Source organism: Pithys albifrons, chromosome 7 (genome assembly GCF_047495875.1).
Source record: "Pithys albifrons albifrons isolate INPA30051 chromosome 7, PitAlb_v1, whole genome shotgun sequence".
In the NCBI taxonomy this organism is placed as follows: domain Eukaryota; kingdom Metazoa; phylum Chordata; class Aves; order Passeriformes; family Thamnophilidae; genus Pithys; species Pithys albifrons.
In genome coordinates, this window is record NC_092464.1 from 17493262 (window position 1) to 17506414 (window position 13153).

The 13153-nt window shown below is 42.6% G+C and overlaps 1 protein-coding gene across 1 annotated transcript in view; it reads right to left on the reverse strand.

Moving 5' to 3' along the window:
* Positions 1 to 446: 446 nt before the first annotated feature.
* The window catches only part of APBB1IP (amyloid beta precursor protein binding family B member 1 interacting protein), a 61673-nt gene continuing 48966 nt past the window's right edge, over positions 447 to 13153 (reverse strand). The window contains exons 11-14 of the mRNA XM_071560090.1: positions 9955 to 10053; positions 8871 to 8988; positions 4949 to 5046; positions 447 to 1928 (exon numbers count right to left, since the gene is read on the reverse strand). Of these exons, the coding sequence (XP_071416191.1) occupies positions 1398 to 1928; positions 4949 to 5046; positions 8871 to 8988; positions 9955 to 10053 (846 nt within the window). The 3' untranslated portion in view covers positions 447 to 1397. The remainder of the gene's footprint in view (positions 1929 to 4948; positions 5047 to 8870; positions 8989 to 9954; positions 10054 to 13153) is intronic.

Sequence of the window (13153 nt, forward strand, 5' to 3'; positions counted from 1 at the left end):
TGACACTCAGCTCATCAATGACTCTGCATAATGGTTACCTCAGTTATATATGGAAAGGGATTGGAAAACAGTAATCCTCTTTTTTTCCTTCTTTTTTCTAACTCCTAGTTTTAAGCCTCCTACTTTTAACTGGTTGTATTTTTCCCTGAATTTTTGAGTAAGGCTTGTACTAAGCTTGTAAGCCTTGCTCTGGTCTCAAGAGCATTTCCCAGTCTGGCTGTCTGAAGGGGCTGAGATGCCCTTTGAATGCCCCATGTCAATTCAAGACTTCCAGGTAACATTTGTTATCCCCATGCTCTGTCAGCTGCTCTCATGCTTTTGTTTATTTAGATCACACACTTTGCTTTTTATGCTTTTTTCTAATTCAAAATACAGAAATATTTATGTTATCTTAGAAGATCAAGTGTGCATGAGAAGAGACAAAGACTGGAATAAAATAATACTAGAAGGTATAGGCAAAAATTCTTTAAAGTATTTTAAGTGGTTCCCATTGCCTGTTCATTAACTGTGACACTTTGTGCAGATAGAAAATAGAAGCTATTTTTATTTGAGAACTAACAGTGAATGCTTCCTCAATGAACAAAGGAGAATTAAAAGGGGAGAACAAATGAAAAATTCCTTTCAGGTACAAGGTAATTACAGAGTCTTTCACTAGACAGATTATTTCTAGGTACAGTTTGAAGACAAATATTAACCAACAGAAAAAATCCTGCTTACCAAGGGAAGCATACATGATTTCAAAGTAAAGATTTTTATTTGACTAAGGTTAACCAAATAAAAGATCACAGCAGCAGCTGTGAAGGCTGACAGGTATGACTGGGTTACATATGGAAACAGGAGTGTATAACATTTGGGGTGACACTGTTTGGAAATGGTCCTGGGCCTGACATGCATCTCAGAATAATCTAGCTGAGGTTTTACTTTTAAAGATAGACTATTTAAAAAATTTTAAAGAGGGTCTTTTTATTGGAAAAAAACACCCCCATAGGCAGGTTTTTTTTTATAAAGAACCTTTAAGGGCAATTCTGTGAAAAGGGGTCTTCCCGCTTCTCAAAATTCACATGAGAACATTGTTGCATTTTTCCTTCAGTTCCAGTTCTACTAGAGAGGCAGCCACAGAAGATGGATTTCACTTGTTGGCCAGCTCTGGAGTGCTGCTTGCCATCCCTGGCTGTCCTTGTGGAGTGAAGCAAGACACTCCAGGCAATTCTTACCTTGGTCTGGTGCAGGGGGTGGTGAGATGTAGGGAAGGAGCAGGTTCTAGAGATGAAGAAGGGGGTCAAAGGGCACCCCACCCTTCTTGAGAAGAATTCCTCTTGGAGGAGCCTGATTCTGCATGACCTTCTATGATGCCTCACAAAACCAGCTATATCTTATAGTCCACCTCCCCCCAGAGTTCAGGAGTTGTTGCCCCTTTTCTTCTCAAGCGCTTTCATCAGGTCAGACATGAAATCTGCTTGCCTGCCTCCCGCCCCAGTCAGAGGTGGCCCAGCTGACTGTGGCTCTCCCTCTGCTCCGGTGTTTTCCAGCCTTTTGGGGGGAAGTGGCACAGGTTTCTTTGCCAGAGGTGGTGGCGGCTTACTGGAGACAGGTGGAGGTGGAGGGGGCAAGGGCACATCTCCATTACTGCTGCTGGAGGCTGGTGGTGGTGGAGGCACAAAATCAGGAGGTGGTTCACAGAAATCAGGTGGTGGTGGTGGAAAATCAACCTTCAGTGTAGGTGGTGGGGCTGGAAAGCTCTCTGGATCCGTTAGGAAAATGCCGCTGTCTCGTTTCACTTTGGGGGGTAGAATTGGTGAAATAGAAATAGCAGATGATCGCCTTTCAGGTGGAGGAGGAGGCTGCAGTGAGTTCCTCTTGCTCTGGACTGCTTGTGGACGCAGCAGTGACTGTGCCATGCAAGGTCCACTGGTGTTATTTGGCTTAGCCTTTAATAAGCAGAAAAATAAAAGGACAGGCACAGTCAATGAAAGTGTAAACTAATGCTCCTGCCTAGGAACAGTGAAAAGATGTGGAAATACATGAGAAGACTGTAGTTGACAGTGAAACCAAGTAGAGTACATTTTGCCTGGAAAGGGAAAATAGTATTCTGTTTTCTTTCTGGAGCTGCCCACAGAGTTTTGACAGTGGAAACCCTCCTGCTGATGGAATTTTTAGTGCATCTTCAAGTACTGTTCTTAGAAGCCAAATGCTTTTAAAATTTCAAGTAACTGCAGTTAGTAAGACTAACATCAAGTAAGTTATTTACCTGATGTTTACTACAACAAGAAAGTAAAGATAGTTTCTGATGTTCCATCCTGCTGTTCACTCCCTGAGAACTTAAGAGAATTTTTAAAAACCCAACCTGTGCTGTGTTTTTACAGCCAAAAATACCGATTTGAGAAAAAAAAGTAGATGAAGTTTTGGATCTTGTCCCTATTGTGTATCTCCAGCTTCCCTTTTATCTGTGATGTCTGTATCTTTGGATAAAGCTAAACTATTGAAGTGAAAATACTCTGCCTAATTCATTAGACATAGCAGCAGTGAACCGGGAAGAAGGTGGAGAGCTTTGGGCACTTAAAAGTGCCTGGACTCAGGGCCCCTGGCACTCTGCCGTGTGGTGTGACATGCCCTGACCCACAGGGTATTGTCACAGGGTACAGACCCTCTCTGTGTGGGAGGGAGCACGGCAGGGAAAGATTCTCCACAGGCGACCTAGCAAGGGCCACTGATGAGCCTGGGTGAGGTGTCTCCTGCCTGCTGGGCAAGGCACAGGCACATGGTGCCTCTGCTTTTGAATCCATAATGCAACAGACAGGTCCTTGAAGCCACTGAGTTCTACCCATGACTACTCATGACCCAAGGTCAAGAGACATTCAAACCCTTTGAGAATTTTTTTTAAGTAAAAATGACTCAAAGGATCCATCATACAGGTTAAGAAAAATAAAATGCAGGATTACCAGTCAATTCTGGAGATGTTTACTTTGGCAAAATTTTAGGTGACTTTTCTTTCCCAGTTATTCATTCTAGCATTCATTTCTAATTATGCTACTTTATCCGTTTAGATCCAGTGAGGTTAGTGCTTTAACTAGCACAGTGGACCCTGAAAGACTTCAGCTTGATCCTTTGGTTTCAGGCGTGTAGGAGCTGTGAGATAAATCACAGAATGGGCCAGGTTTGAAGGGACCACAGTGAGTCTTCTGGTTCAACCTCCCTGCTCAAGCAGAGTCATCCCAGAGCACACGGCACAGGATTGTGTCCAGAAGTTCTTGAGTAACTCCAGTAAGGGATACTCCACAACCTCTCTGGGCTGAGTTCCAGTGTACAGTCACTGCACAACAAAGAAGTTTGACTTTGAAACTGGAGTTCTTTATTCATCCATACATTTCTCTTGCCCCTTTGGCCTGATTTCCTTCTCATTGGGATGCATCATTCTTAAGCCTGCAGGACGTGAACCTTGAAACTGACCAAGTCTCTTGGACCCTCTTCCCTGCAGAGCCTGTTCCCATGGAATTCTTCCAAGAAAATCCCTGAAGAGGCTAAAGTTAGCTCTCCTGAAGGCCATGGTTGTAATCTTGCTCACTGTCCTGCTGCTGTTCACTACTGAACTCTACAGTCTCATGGTCACTACAGCCAAAGCTGCCCCCAACCTTCAAATCATCAACAAGGCCTTCTCTATTAGTAGGTTGAGCACACACCATTCCTTGTGGGATCCTCGACTACCTGTGACAGGAAGTTGTCATCAACACTTTCCAGGAACCTCCTGGACTGTTTATGCTTTGCTGTGCTGCTTCTCCAGCAGATGTCAGAGTAGTTAAAGTCCCCCACAACAACCAAGACCTGTGACTTTGAGACTGCTTCTAGTTGCCTGTAGAACACCTCATCCACTTCCTCCTCTTGATCAGGGGCCTGTGGCACACCCCCCCCAGCAATATCACCCTTACCAGTGTGCCCATATCCTAACCATAAGCTCCTGACTTGCTCATAATCCTTGCCAAGACAGACTGTGGCTGCACACAGATCTCTAGCTCTTCCTGTTTGCTGCTTCTAGAGAAAAGTGCTTGGCCCCCCTGCAGTGAGCAGCACTAATTGTGGCGTTAGCACAATATATGTCTCCCTCACTCCTTGGCCGCAAAGATGGAAGTAAGTGAGACACAGGAGGAGGGAACGACTGGCTCAGTTCTGAGAATGTGATCTACTCTAGAGGAAGTGAGATTGAGAACAGAGAAACAAGGAGGAACTCAAAGACAGAAAGAAGAAGTGTAGGACACATAATGCAGGTGACAGAACAATTCTAGGAATTTAATTTCATTTGTCCTGTGCACTTTGAGATATTGAATAATGAACAGCAAACATATGCTTTTTCTGTAGATGTTTTTGAAGTTCTCATACTGTACCCTACAATATTTTTACAGCCAGAAATGGTACAAGTACACAGAATATGGCGCTTAACCAAGGCATTTAGAGCCTAATGAAAACATGTAATGTTTTCCCTTATTTCTTCACACTTTCTCCTTTCTTACACACTCCTGTCCAGTTGTGCAGTGTTTCCTGCTGAAAACACTACTGTGTGCTTTGTTTTCTAAGGCAAGACCTTTTTCTCAGGCAGAGACAGAACACAGCACTAAGCTTCTGGCAGCACAGACACTCAGAGACTATCCCAATAGGCACATTCCTATTCTGCTGCATGAACTCATGAACTTGTTCTGGAGAAGCAGTGGATCATTGTGCCTTTACCTCCCACCAGTGGCTCTTGGCTTCTGTGCAGCACACACAGTTTGCAGGGTGCAAAACACCAGGAAGGGCAGCAAGGAACCAGCCCCTTTCCCAGGAGCCACATCCTTTTCTCACAGCAAGTACACTGGCACTGCCCCCCCTGTGGGCAGACAGTGGGTGAAGAAAAACAAACCTGAAGAACTGGTTCCCAGGTGACGTTTAACTAGTCCCCTGCTAGTTAGTAAGTGCTCACCTGTGCCTCTGATGTATCCACTTTCTTCTGAGTGTCTGGAAATTCTGCACTGAAACGACGAGTAATTTGGGGAATCTGTCCATTTGACTGAACAGTACCTGTGACAAGGGGAGGAGACAGAGAGAAGAGAGTGTTACATTTTTGTGATATTAACCAGATCAGGGAACAGTCAACTAAGAAAAAGGCTATAAAAATGTCTTTACAGGGGTTTTATACATAATTCACTAAAATCCATGTGGATATCTGTTTTCTACTTCAGGGTCATTTTGTAGCTTTTCATATTCAGTTCATTACTTAAGGAAAATAAACAAAGTACCTTAAATTAAACCCCATACCTGTCCACATGCCTCCATGGCTGTGGCTGACCACCTAACATGCAAGTGGCATAAATAAGAAGACATGACAGAAATTATCAGTGTATGTACAGGTGTTGCCAAATGAAGAGCTTTTTCTTCTGACTACTTTACAAGTGGTGATTACAGAAGGGGAGCAATAAAGGCTAATGCAGGAATAGAGATGGGAAGCTGGCTTTGGAAGGGAAGTAAGGCAGAAATCTAAATGGCATTGCTAAAGCCCACCCTCTGGCCCACTGTTGTTTGAATACCTGTCTTTCATAACAGCATTTGTAGTGTGGAGTATTACCACCTTCTCCATTTTTATGGCTTTTTTGCCTTTAGTTTAGGTTAAAGACTAAAAGCGCCACAGCTCCACATCAGTCATGAGCTGAAGATCTGAAGTCCTACAGAGGGGCTGTTCCACTTTATTTAGGAAATGAGCTAACAGCTCTGAAACTTCTCCCTCATTTGTAATCATGAAGATTTGCAAACATCACTGTCTTCTCAGATTAATGCAGATCTGCAAGCTGGCTAAGCTAAGGCTCTGCAAAACGTCTGCCCACCATTCCTGCATGTGTAAGGGATATGCATGAATAACCCAGTACTGTCAAATGGAGCAAGGGTATGTGAGACCAAAGGACAAACTTAGGAGTTTTATTATGAAAAATCCCTGGCCCCTGTATAGTCTGATTAGGATTAAATAAACCCTCCAGTTTAGTGTAGGATTTTGGGAAGCTGTACATGGCAAAGTAGAAGACAGGGTTTGGTGCCTAGAGATACACATTTGTAGACCTTAATGACTGCCTTAGCTCTAGTATAATTTACAGTTCTGACATCCAGTAAAGTTCCACTCGTGTACTTCTTTGATGCCAGTGAACCCTTAGCTGTCTACAGTGTAAGTCTAAGCACAATGATGGCTTTAATCTTAAGTGTACTTGACTGATTAACAAAGAGGTTCCATGAATATGGTAAGAAATAGAATAAATTATTTTTACTGCCATGCCTGCAAATTACATGACTGGCAGAGAAGTAAGACAAACTTTGCAGTGTACCTAATTTACTGGGGCTATTTAGGCTTCAAGGGATGACAGAAAGTGGTCTGAATTCCTTACGTTTTATGCCTACGTGCATTGTTGTTTAGCATATTTAGTCCAAAGTACCATTTTGATTGTTCAAACTACACTCTTGTGTTTGTTGAAGAACTCACATAGAAGTCAGTAAAGTGCTAAAACCAATCTTGTGGCTCTCAGAGCTCAGTGGAAGGAGATGTAAATCCTTGGGTTCTGTGGCTGGGCTGTCAAGTGGAGCAAGTTACTGTCTCTCCTCTCTTTGTGTGCTGTCCATAGCAGAGCAGGAGTCTGGTCTTCACACTGCTCAGAGATGTTGCTGCCCTCAATCATACTGAGATCTAACTAAATGAAGGAGAGCAGAGAGAGATCTACACTATCTAGTGCAAGGCATAGTGTTCTACTTGGCAAATATGATATACCAGAAGGCTAGGACATGGTAACTTGTTTCTTATTCTGTTAATGGATTTTGTGGACTATGCAAAACTTGAAAGCAACACTTGATGTATCATCTCCTGCCACATACCTCCACATATGTTATCACATGTAAAGTCAGCCACCTAATGGATTCCAAGTAATATGTAACATAATCTATGCATTTTTTATTTAGAATTTAAATGTTACAGTATTCTTTGCAAGTCAATTTCTCCAAAATTTTATGGTGAACTAGTATTTAAGAAAAAAAAAGAGCCCAAATAGAGTGCAAAATGTAGATACTGAAATGCAAAATACTCAACCTTGCAGTGATAAGGAACATCTAAATAAAGCAAGTTCTTTCATCTTCCAAACATCATGATATTGTGCTGGACACCTACATACACTGGTTTTTTTAGTGTCCAAAGACACACAGTAAGGCAGAGAGGGAAACAACATACTTTGCCTGAGATGTGCCTGGCATTCAGAACCATGGGCTACACAGGTTGGGGTACATGTGACCACCCAAATGTGTCCAGGGAATAGTGTCTACACAATATGCCAGAACAGAAGTTCCACCTGCCTTCCTATGGCAGCCACTGAAGTTAACAGACTACAGCCCCTGCTAAACTGACACAGTACTGTAGTTTTCTATGGCAGATTTTAGCCTATACTGAAATCAGTCCATACAAATGGCTGTCTGAAAACAGAAGAAAACATCCTTTGTTCCATTTCCAAGACATGAGCCAACAACTGCTCACAGTCAAGCAGTTCAGGTTCTAGTATTATAGCTGGGCCCCAGGCTTTATATAGGGCAGCAATGATAACTGTAAGACTGCCAGAATCACAGTGACTTGCCTCAGTTAGAAGGCTAATGATCCTTCACAGATACTTCCACAGAGACAACATACATGACTGAAATCTTTCTAGGCCACTTAACAATTTAATGCAATCCATTAGTCAAAATTAGCAGTATATTCTATTGAACAAATGCAGTGTTCATGGATTCTAGTCAGCAGCTGAAATGCCTCAGAGGTCTATATAGTTTTTATGAGGCCTTGATGCTGCCCATACCCAGCACAGACTGCAGCACCAGCAAGGAGCCCCACTGGCCAGCCACATCTCTACTGCTATCAACACCAAAACACAAAAGTTCCATGGCTGTCCCATCCACCCTCATTCCACTAAACTCCCTCCCCAACCATGACAAAATTCCCTGATCTCAAAACAGTCTGTTACTGACTCTCCCCACCTCAGAAATCCATTTATTAATATGATTTGACTCTGAATAGTAGGAAGACCATCCTCTATATCACATGTACTGAGAATAAGCAACTGAAGCCTTAGAAAGATGTCTGGAGGATCTTGAGTTGTCTACATGAGAAATCAGAATATTAGCTGCCAACACTGACTTTGACTTTGCCTGTCTTATGACAGCAAGTACTTGGCCAGCACGCTCTTCCTAATAAAGAAAGCATATCTTAAGCATGTTAACTAAAAGTACTCATGCAAGTTACAGCTAGTATCATTCACTGCTGTATTTGTATCATGGTAACATCAGCAACAGCAGTATGATGAAGCTACTGGAAAAGTAAGGTTAGAAAATAACCCAATCCTTTCTTATTCCATGTCCTTCTCTTAACACCCACATTGTTACCATGCAAATCAGTGAAAGGCTAAGAAAGAGAATGGCTCACCCTCTAATAATCTCTCTCTGAAATTATCAATTTCAGAATGTCCCACTCAGCCCTTTTACGAATTGGAAGAAAAATTCCAATACAGGCAGTGTAGAGAAGGGCAAACAGAAAGCTTCAAGACATGGACCATCAGTCCATGAAATGGATAAAAATGCCAATGGAAAAATACCTTATTAAGTTATGCAGATTGAAACTGATCTTCAGTGAACTGTCTTTGTATTCTCCAAGCTCTAACTTTACAGTGCTAGCTCTCCTGCTGGGCTTAGTTACAGACCACTGGCCTGTCCACAACAAGATATTATCTGGCTGAATCACTGGGACAGTTTTCTGAACAAAGGCTATGTGCAACACTGATGATAACAGAAGAGGGCAATAAATGTGACTTCAGCTGCTGCGACAGTATCGGTACCTGCTGAGAAGGATCCTGCAGGGGCAGCTGCTTGCACAGTGCCTTGATTGGCCCACAGGGAGGACAAGCCAGCTTTCTTCACTGCACATTTGTAATTATCATAGAGTGTCTTGCCGTACTGCAAAAGAATAAAATGAGCATGTGTTAGGCCTGACATAGGCAAAGCATTAATTTTTCCTCTTTGACAAATTTTCTGACTCCCTTTCTTCCTATTCAGTTTTGTTAAAAAGTAGCTTCTACATGTGGTGTGCCCTTTTCTGGACAAGGCCAGGTGGAAAGCATCTCTGTAACAGCACAATAAAACATGAATCTCCCTGACCAAACACAGTCCTACTGACACCACTCTTACATTTTATGTTTGCTTCAGTATCTGTAAAATTCTTGAAACTTGGCTTTAAAACTAACAGCTCTCATTAAATATCTTTTTCCATTTTTTCCCAAGTATTACATTTTCAACCTGGAGACTTGAGACACGTAGGCTCTAGAGCAAACAGCTCTGTCAGTGCAAGACACAAAATAATTTGATGTTCGTCCCCAACTTTGTTGGGTATCACCCCACAGCAGAACTGGCAGAACAAAACCCCAGACTAACAGCTGAGAGGAGCAGGTCTTTATAGGAAGGTACAGCCAGTACCAAGGCTATGTATACATTCATCTCCCTTAAAGTTTCGTGCAAAACAAAATGGGCTGTCCATGACGATCTTTTTGAAAAGGGTGAGGCAGACAACTTGGGTAGAACTGTCTGAAAAATGTCAAAGCTGGATTGACCAGAACTTGCACATCTTTCACCACAGCATATTATTATTAAGCCAGATAACTCTGCAGTACATTTTATTATGAGTACATGAGTTTTATAGCTACTGAATTCACTCCTGTGTTAATAAGAAAAACACACTGATAATAAAGGTACAGGGACATTCAGCAAATCCATCCTCATCATGCACTTCTGATCTTTCTTTCTATGGTAATATTAGCTTGAATGTCCATTCTTGTCACAGTATTTCCAGCTGACATGATGACAGTAGTCCAAGGGGGACAAGCTTTTACAGAAAATATATTTAAGTAAATTTACTTTTAATCTCACCTTGGCAATTCTTATTCCTGTTACCCACTGATGCAAGGTTGCTCGATTATCACAGCACAAGTACTTGATATATTGTGATTCCTTCTGAATCTGGGGGTGCTGAAAGATAGTAATTCATTAAATAAGACAAACACGGAAATAAAATCACCATTAAAAAGTCTGAAGGCACTGCACAGTGACCTTGTGAAAACACATCATGAAGATAATTTGGAAAAAAAAAAGACAGCAAAGTATAAGAAAATGTGAAAAATATGGAGATTATAAACTACACATGAGTTGCCACTGGCTATTTTTGTTTGAAATAATTTTACTGCATTGGAATATGAATTCAAGGGCTACAGAAATGTAACAGTGATCTAGAGTTCAATGAAGTCTACAAATGCTCTAGTTCAAGGTCTAACACTTGATGTATAAACACTTCAAGGAAGTCTGTTTCTCATTGTGGTTTGTCATATGTCAGGCACCCAGACTGAATGCTGAACAGAATTAGTTTTCAAAGAGTATGTTAAATTTCTTTAAGCATAAACTTTGAGTTGAAACAGATTTTTCTTCCTAACTGACTGTCTTTCTTTGTGCCAAGTTCCAGCTTTCTTTCTATACATTTTTATTCTGCTTTATACTTGCTGTTGCTTACAATAGTTATGTAAAACTTTGGTATGTTCTACATAGATGATCATTCAAAATGCAACACCATCAGAAGTTCTCTTTTTCATTTGTTTGTACCAGAAACCTATACAATTTTTACACGTTTTTTAATTTTGGACAAAAAATAGGATCTCTTCCCCTACTGATCCAGGTAGTACTGGTATGTGCTGACATACCTTTGCAACTCAAAGACCACCAAAATGCTAGGCTGCCTACTTGCCCTGGGACTGAAAATTCTGCCCAAGACTCTGAAGGAATTTGGGTTCCCTGCTACAGCAGAGAATAATGTAAGTCTTTAGTAACTTGGATGGAATAACATACTGTGATCTCTTGATATGCAAGGAAAAGAAGGAACTCAAAGGAAAAGGCTTTATTATCTTTTATTGATGTGTTCATTTCTATCTATATTATTACAAATTACAGTTAGTGAAATATTGTGAGGCACAAAAGAGTAGCCAAGTATGCTCCAAGGATCCACTATTGTCACACCACTCTCTTTTCAGCCTGTGCAGTTAAAAATTTGAAGCATATCTACACCTTGCAGCAAGGCCCCTGGTTTAGACCTATCACTAAGCCCCCAAAGCAGAGCACTGCTGGACGTGGGCACTCGGCAGGGTCCCTCCAGCACAGAGTGCTGGGAGCAGCCTGCCAGCCCTGGGCTCAGGCAGGTGCCAGATGTGTCCTCGCAGGTGCCTGCTGGTGGCTGGGACATCCTGGCCCACAGCTGGGTGATCCAGGGGTTCAAAAGCAGACCAAATACAGAGGCCTTGCTCCTCAGCCACATGTCCCTTGCTTCCCCCTCAGCACTGCAGACACAAGACTTCCCTTGCCTGTGGTGACCCAGCTGCCATACTCTGATGCCAAAAAAAAAAAAAAGGATCTAGTCTTGGTGAAATATAACCCATTTCATCATACTACAGCATGGTTCTTTGTAAACCCAGCAGAACACAGCATGACCTCACATAGGGTGTGAGGATAAGGGGCACTGTGGCTTGGGGAGAGAGTGAGTAGCAAGGGATGGATGAGAGGATGGGATGGCACAAGCCAGTATTGCTGTCAAATCCTTGTATCATTAAATTAGGGAGTGAGAGCGAACACACCAGGGAGATAACTGCAAGGAAATAAGAAACATGGTGATACTACTTGAGAGGTCTCACAGCGGCAGATGAGTCCTGAGGCAGTCCTTGTGTTACAGGTCCCTGCGTGTTTGCTCTCACCTGCTCACACAGGTCACCCTGTTGGCCATTTTTCTGCAAACACACAGCTGACCATCTCCCCTGGATGAGGAATATGCAGTCTGCTCCAGCCCTCTGGAAGGGCCTGTGGCTACCCTATTCTATCACATTGCTCTGGGGCACTCCCAAGTAGAGAGCTTGGGACACCTCACACTGCAAGCCAAGAGGTGCCAGCTCACTGTCTACAGGTGCCTTAACTGCAGAGCAGGCACCATGCCCACTTCAAGGAGCCTCACCCACCTAGTACACTCACTCTACCACCTCTTCACACAGTTCAGCATACAGGGCTGGATCTTGAGCTTATACACCTCTGTCACGTATCAAGCAGAGGCAGTAACCAGGCCTCTGGACAAACAGCCTTCTCCAGCTCCCCAGCATCTGCCTATCCTTGTTTCTGCAGCCTCAGACAGTCTGACTGCTGCTCAGAGTGAACTGTGCTACTGCAGTACATGGGTAGAACACAATGCCTAAAAATCCTTATTACCTTCCACCATTTCTCCATTGTGTGACCAGTGAAAACCACTAGAAGAACTCGGTCTCAATGGTATCTTTAAAAAGGAACTGTAAGCAGGCACTTCTTTCTATGGCAAAGTACATTCCACGCTCCTGGGTTAAATTATTACCAATGGAGACAAAAGAACCAGGAGGTGCAAATGAAGACACCACAACCCTGGGGAAATTCAATTCTTCAGGCACTTTTCCATCAGCAACTAACAATTTTGCTTTGATATGTAAAGTCCTACCAAACCCAGCAGATGGCACCCAAAGCTTTCCTAAAGGAAAAAGGCAAGCTTTTTTTTTTTTTACCCCTCCGCTTTCATGACAAGAAAGTCCACTCGATTTACATCTTCCCCCCATTTTTCAAACACCACACCTACCACCAGTTTTTTACTACAAGAAAAAAAAAGATTTCTATAATTTAACAAATGATGCAAACCTCTGGAGGAAAGTCCATGCTGCACAACACGGCAGAGGAGGTCACGGCATAGAGGAAGCAAGGTAATGGTACTGCACATACACACAGCCCTGCCATGGCAATTTGTTTTTACAACACTCAAGAGGGGCTGCTGCAGACCTCTCCTCTGAGGCACCCTGTGCAAGTGCTGGTTTCACAAGAACATCCATACTGTGTCAGATCAAAGGTCCCTGAACCCAGTAACTGGACTTTGACAGTGCCCACAAATGGGGGAAGAGAAAGAACAAGATAAGCATATATGGTACTTCCTTCTCTGTACTCTTGCTGTCTACAATTATTTTTAGGTCAGATGATTTTCTGAGCCACATGGGGTTTCTCCGTGTTTAGGTTCTCCTCCAGATAC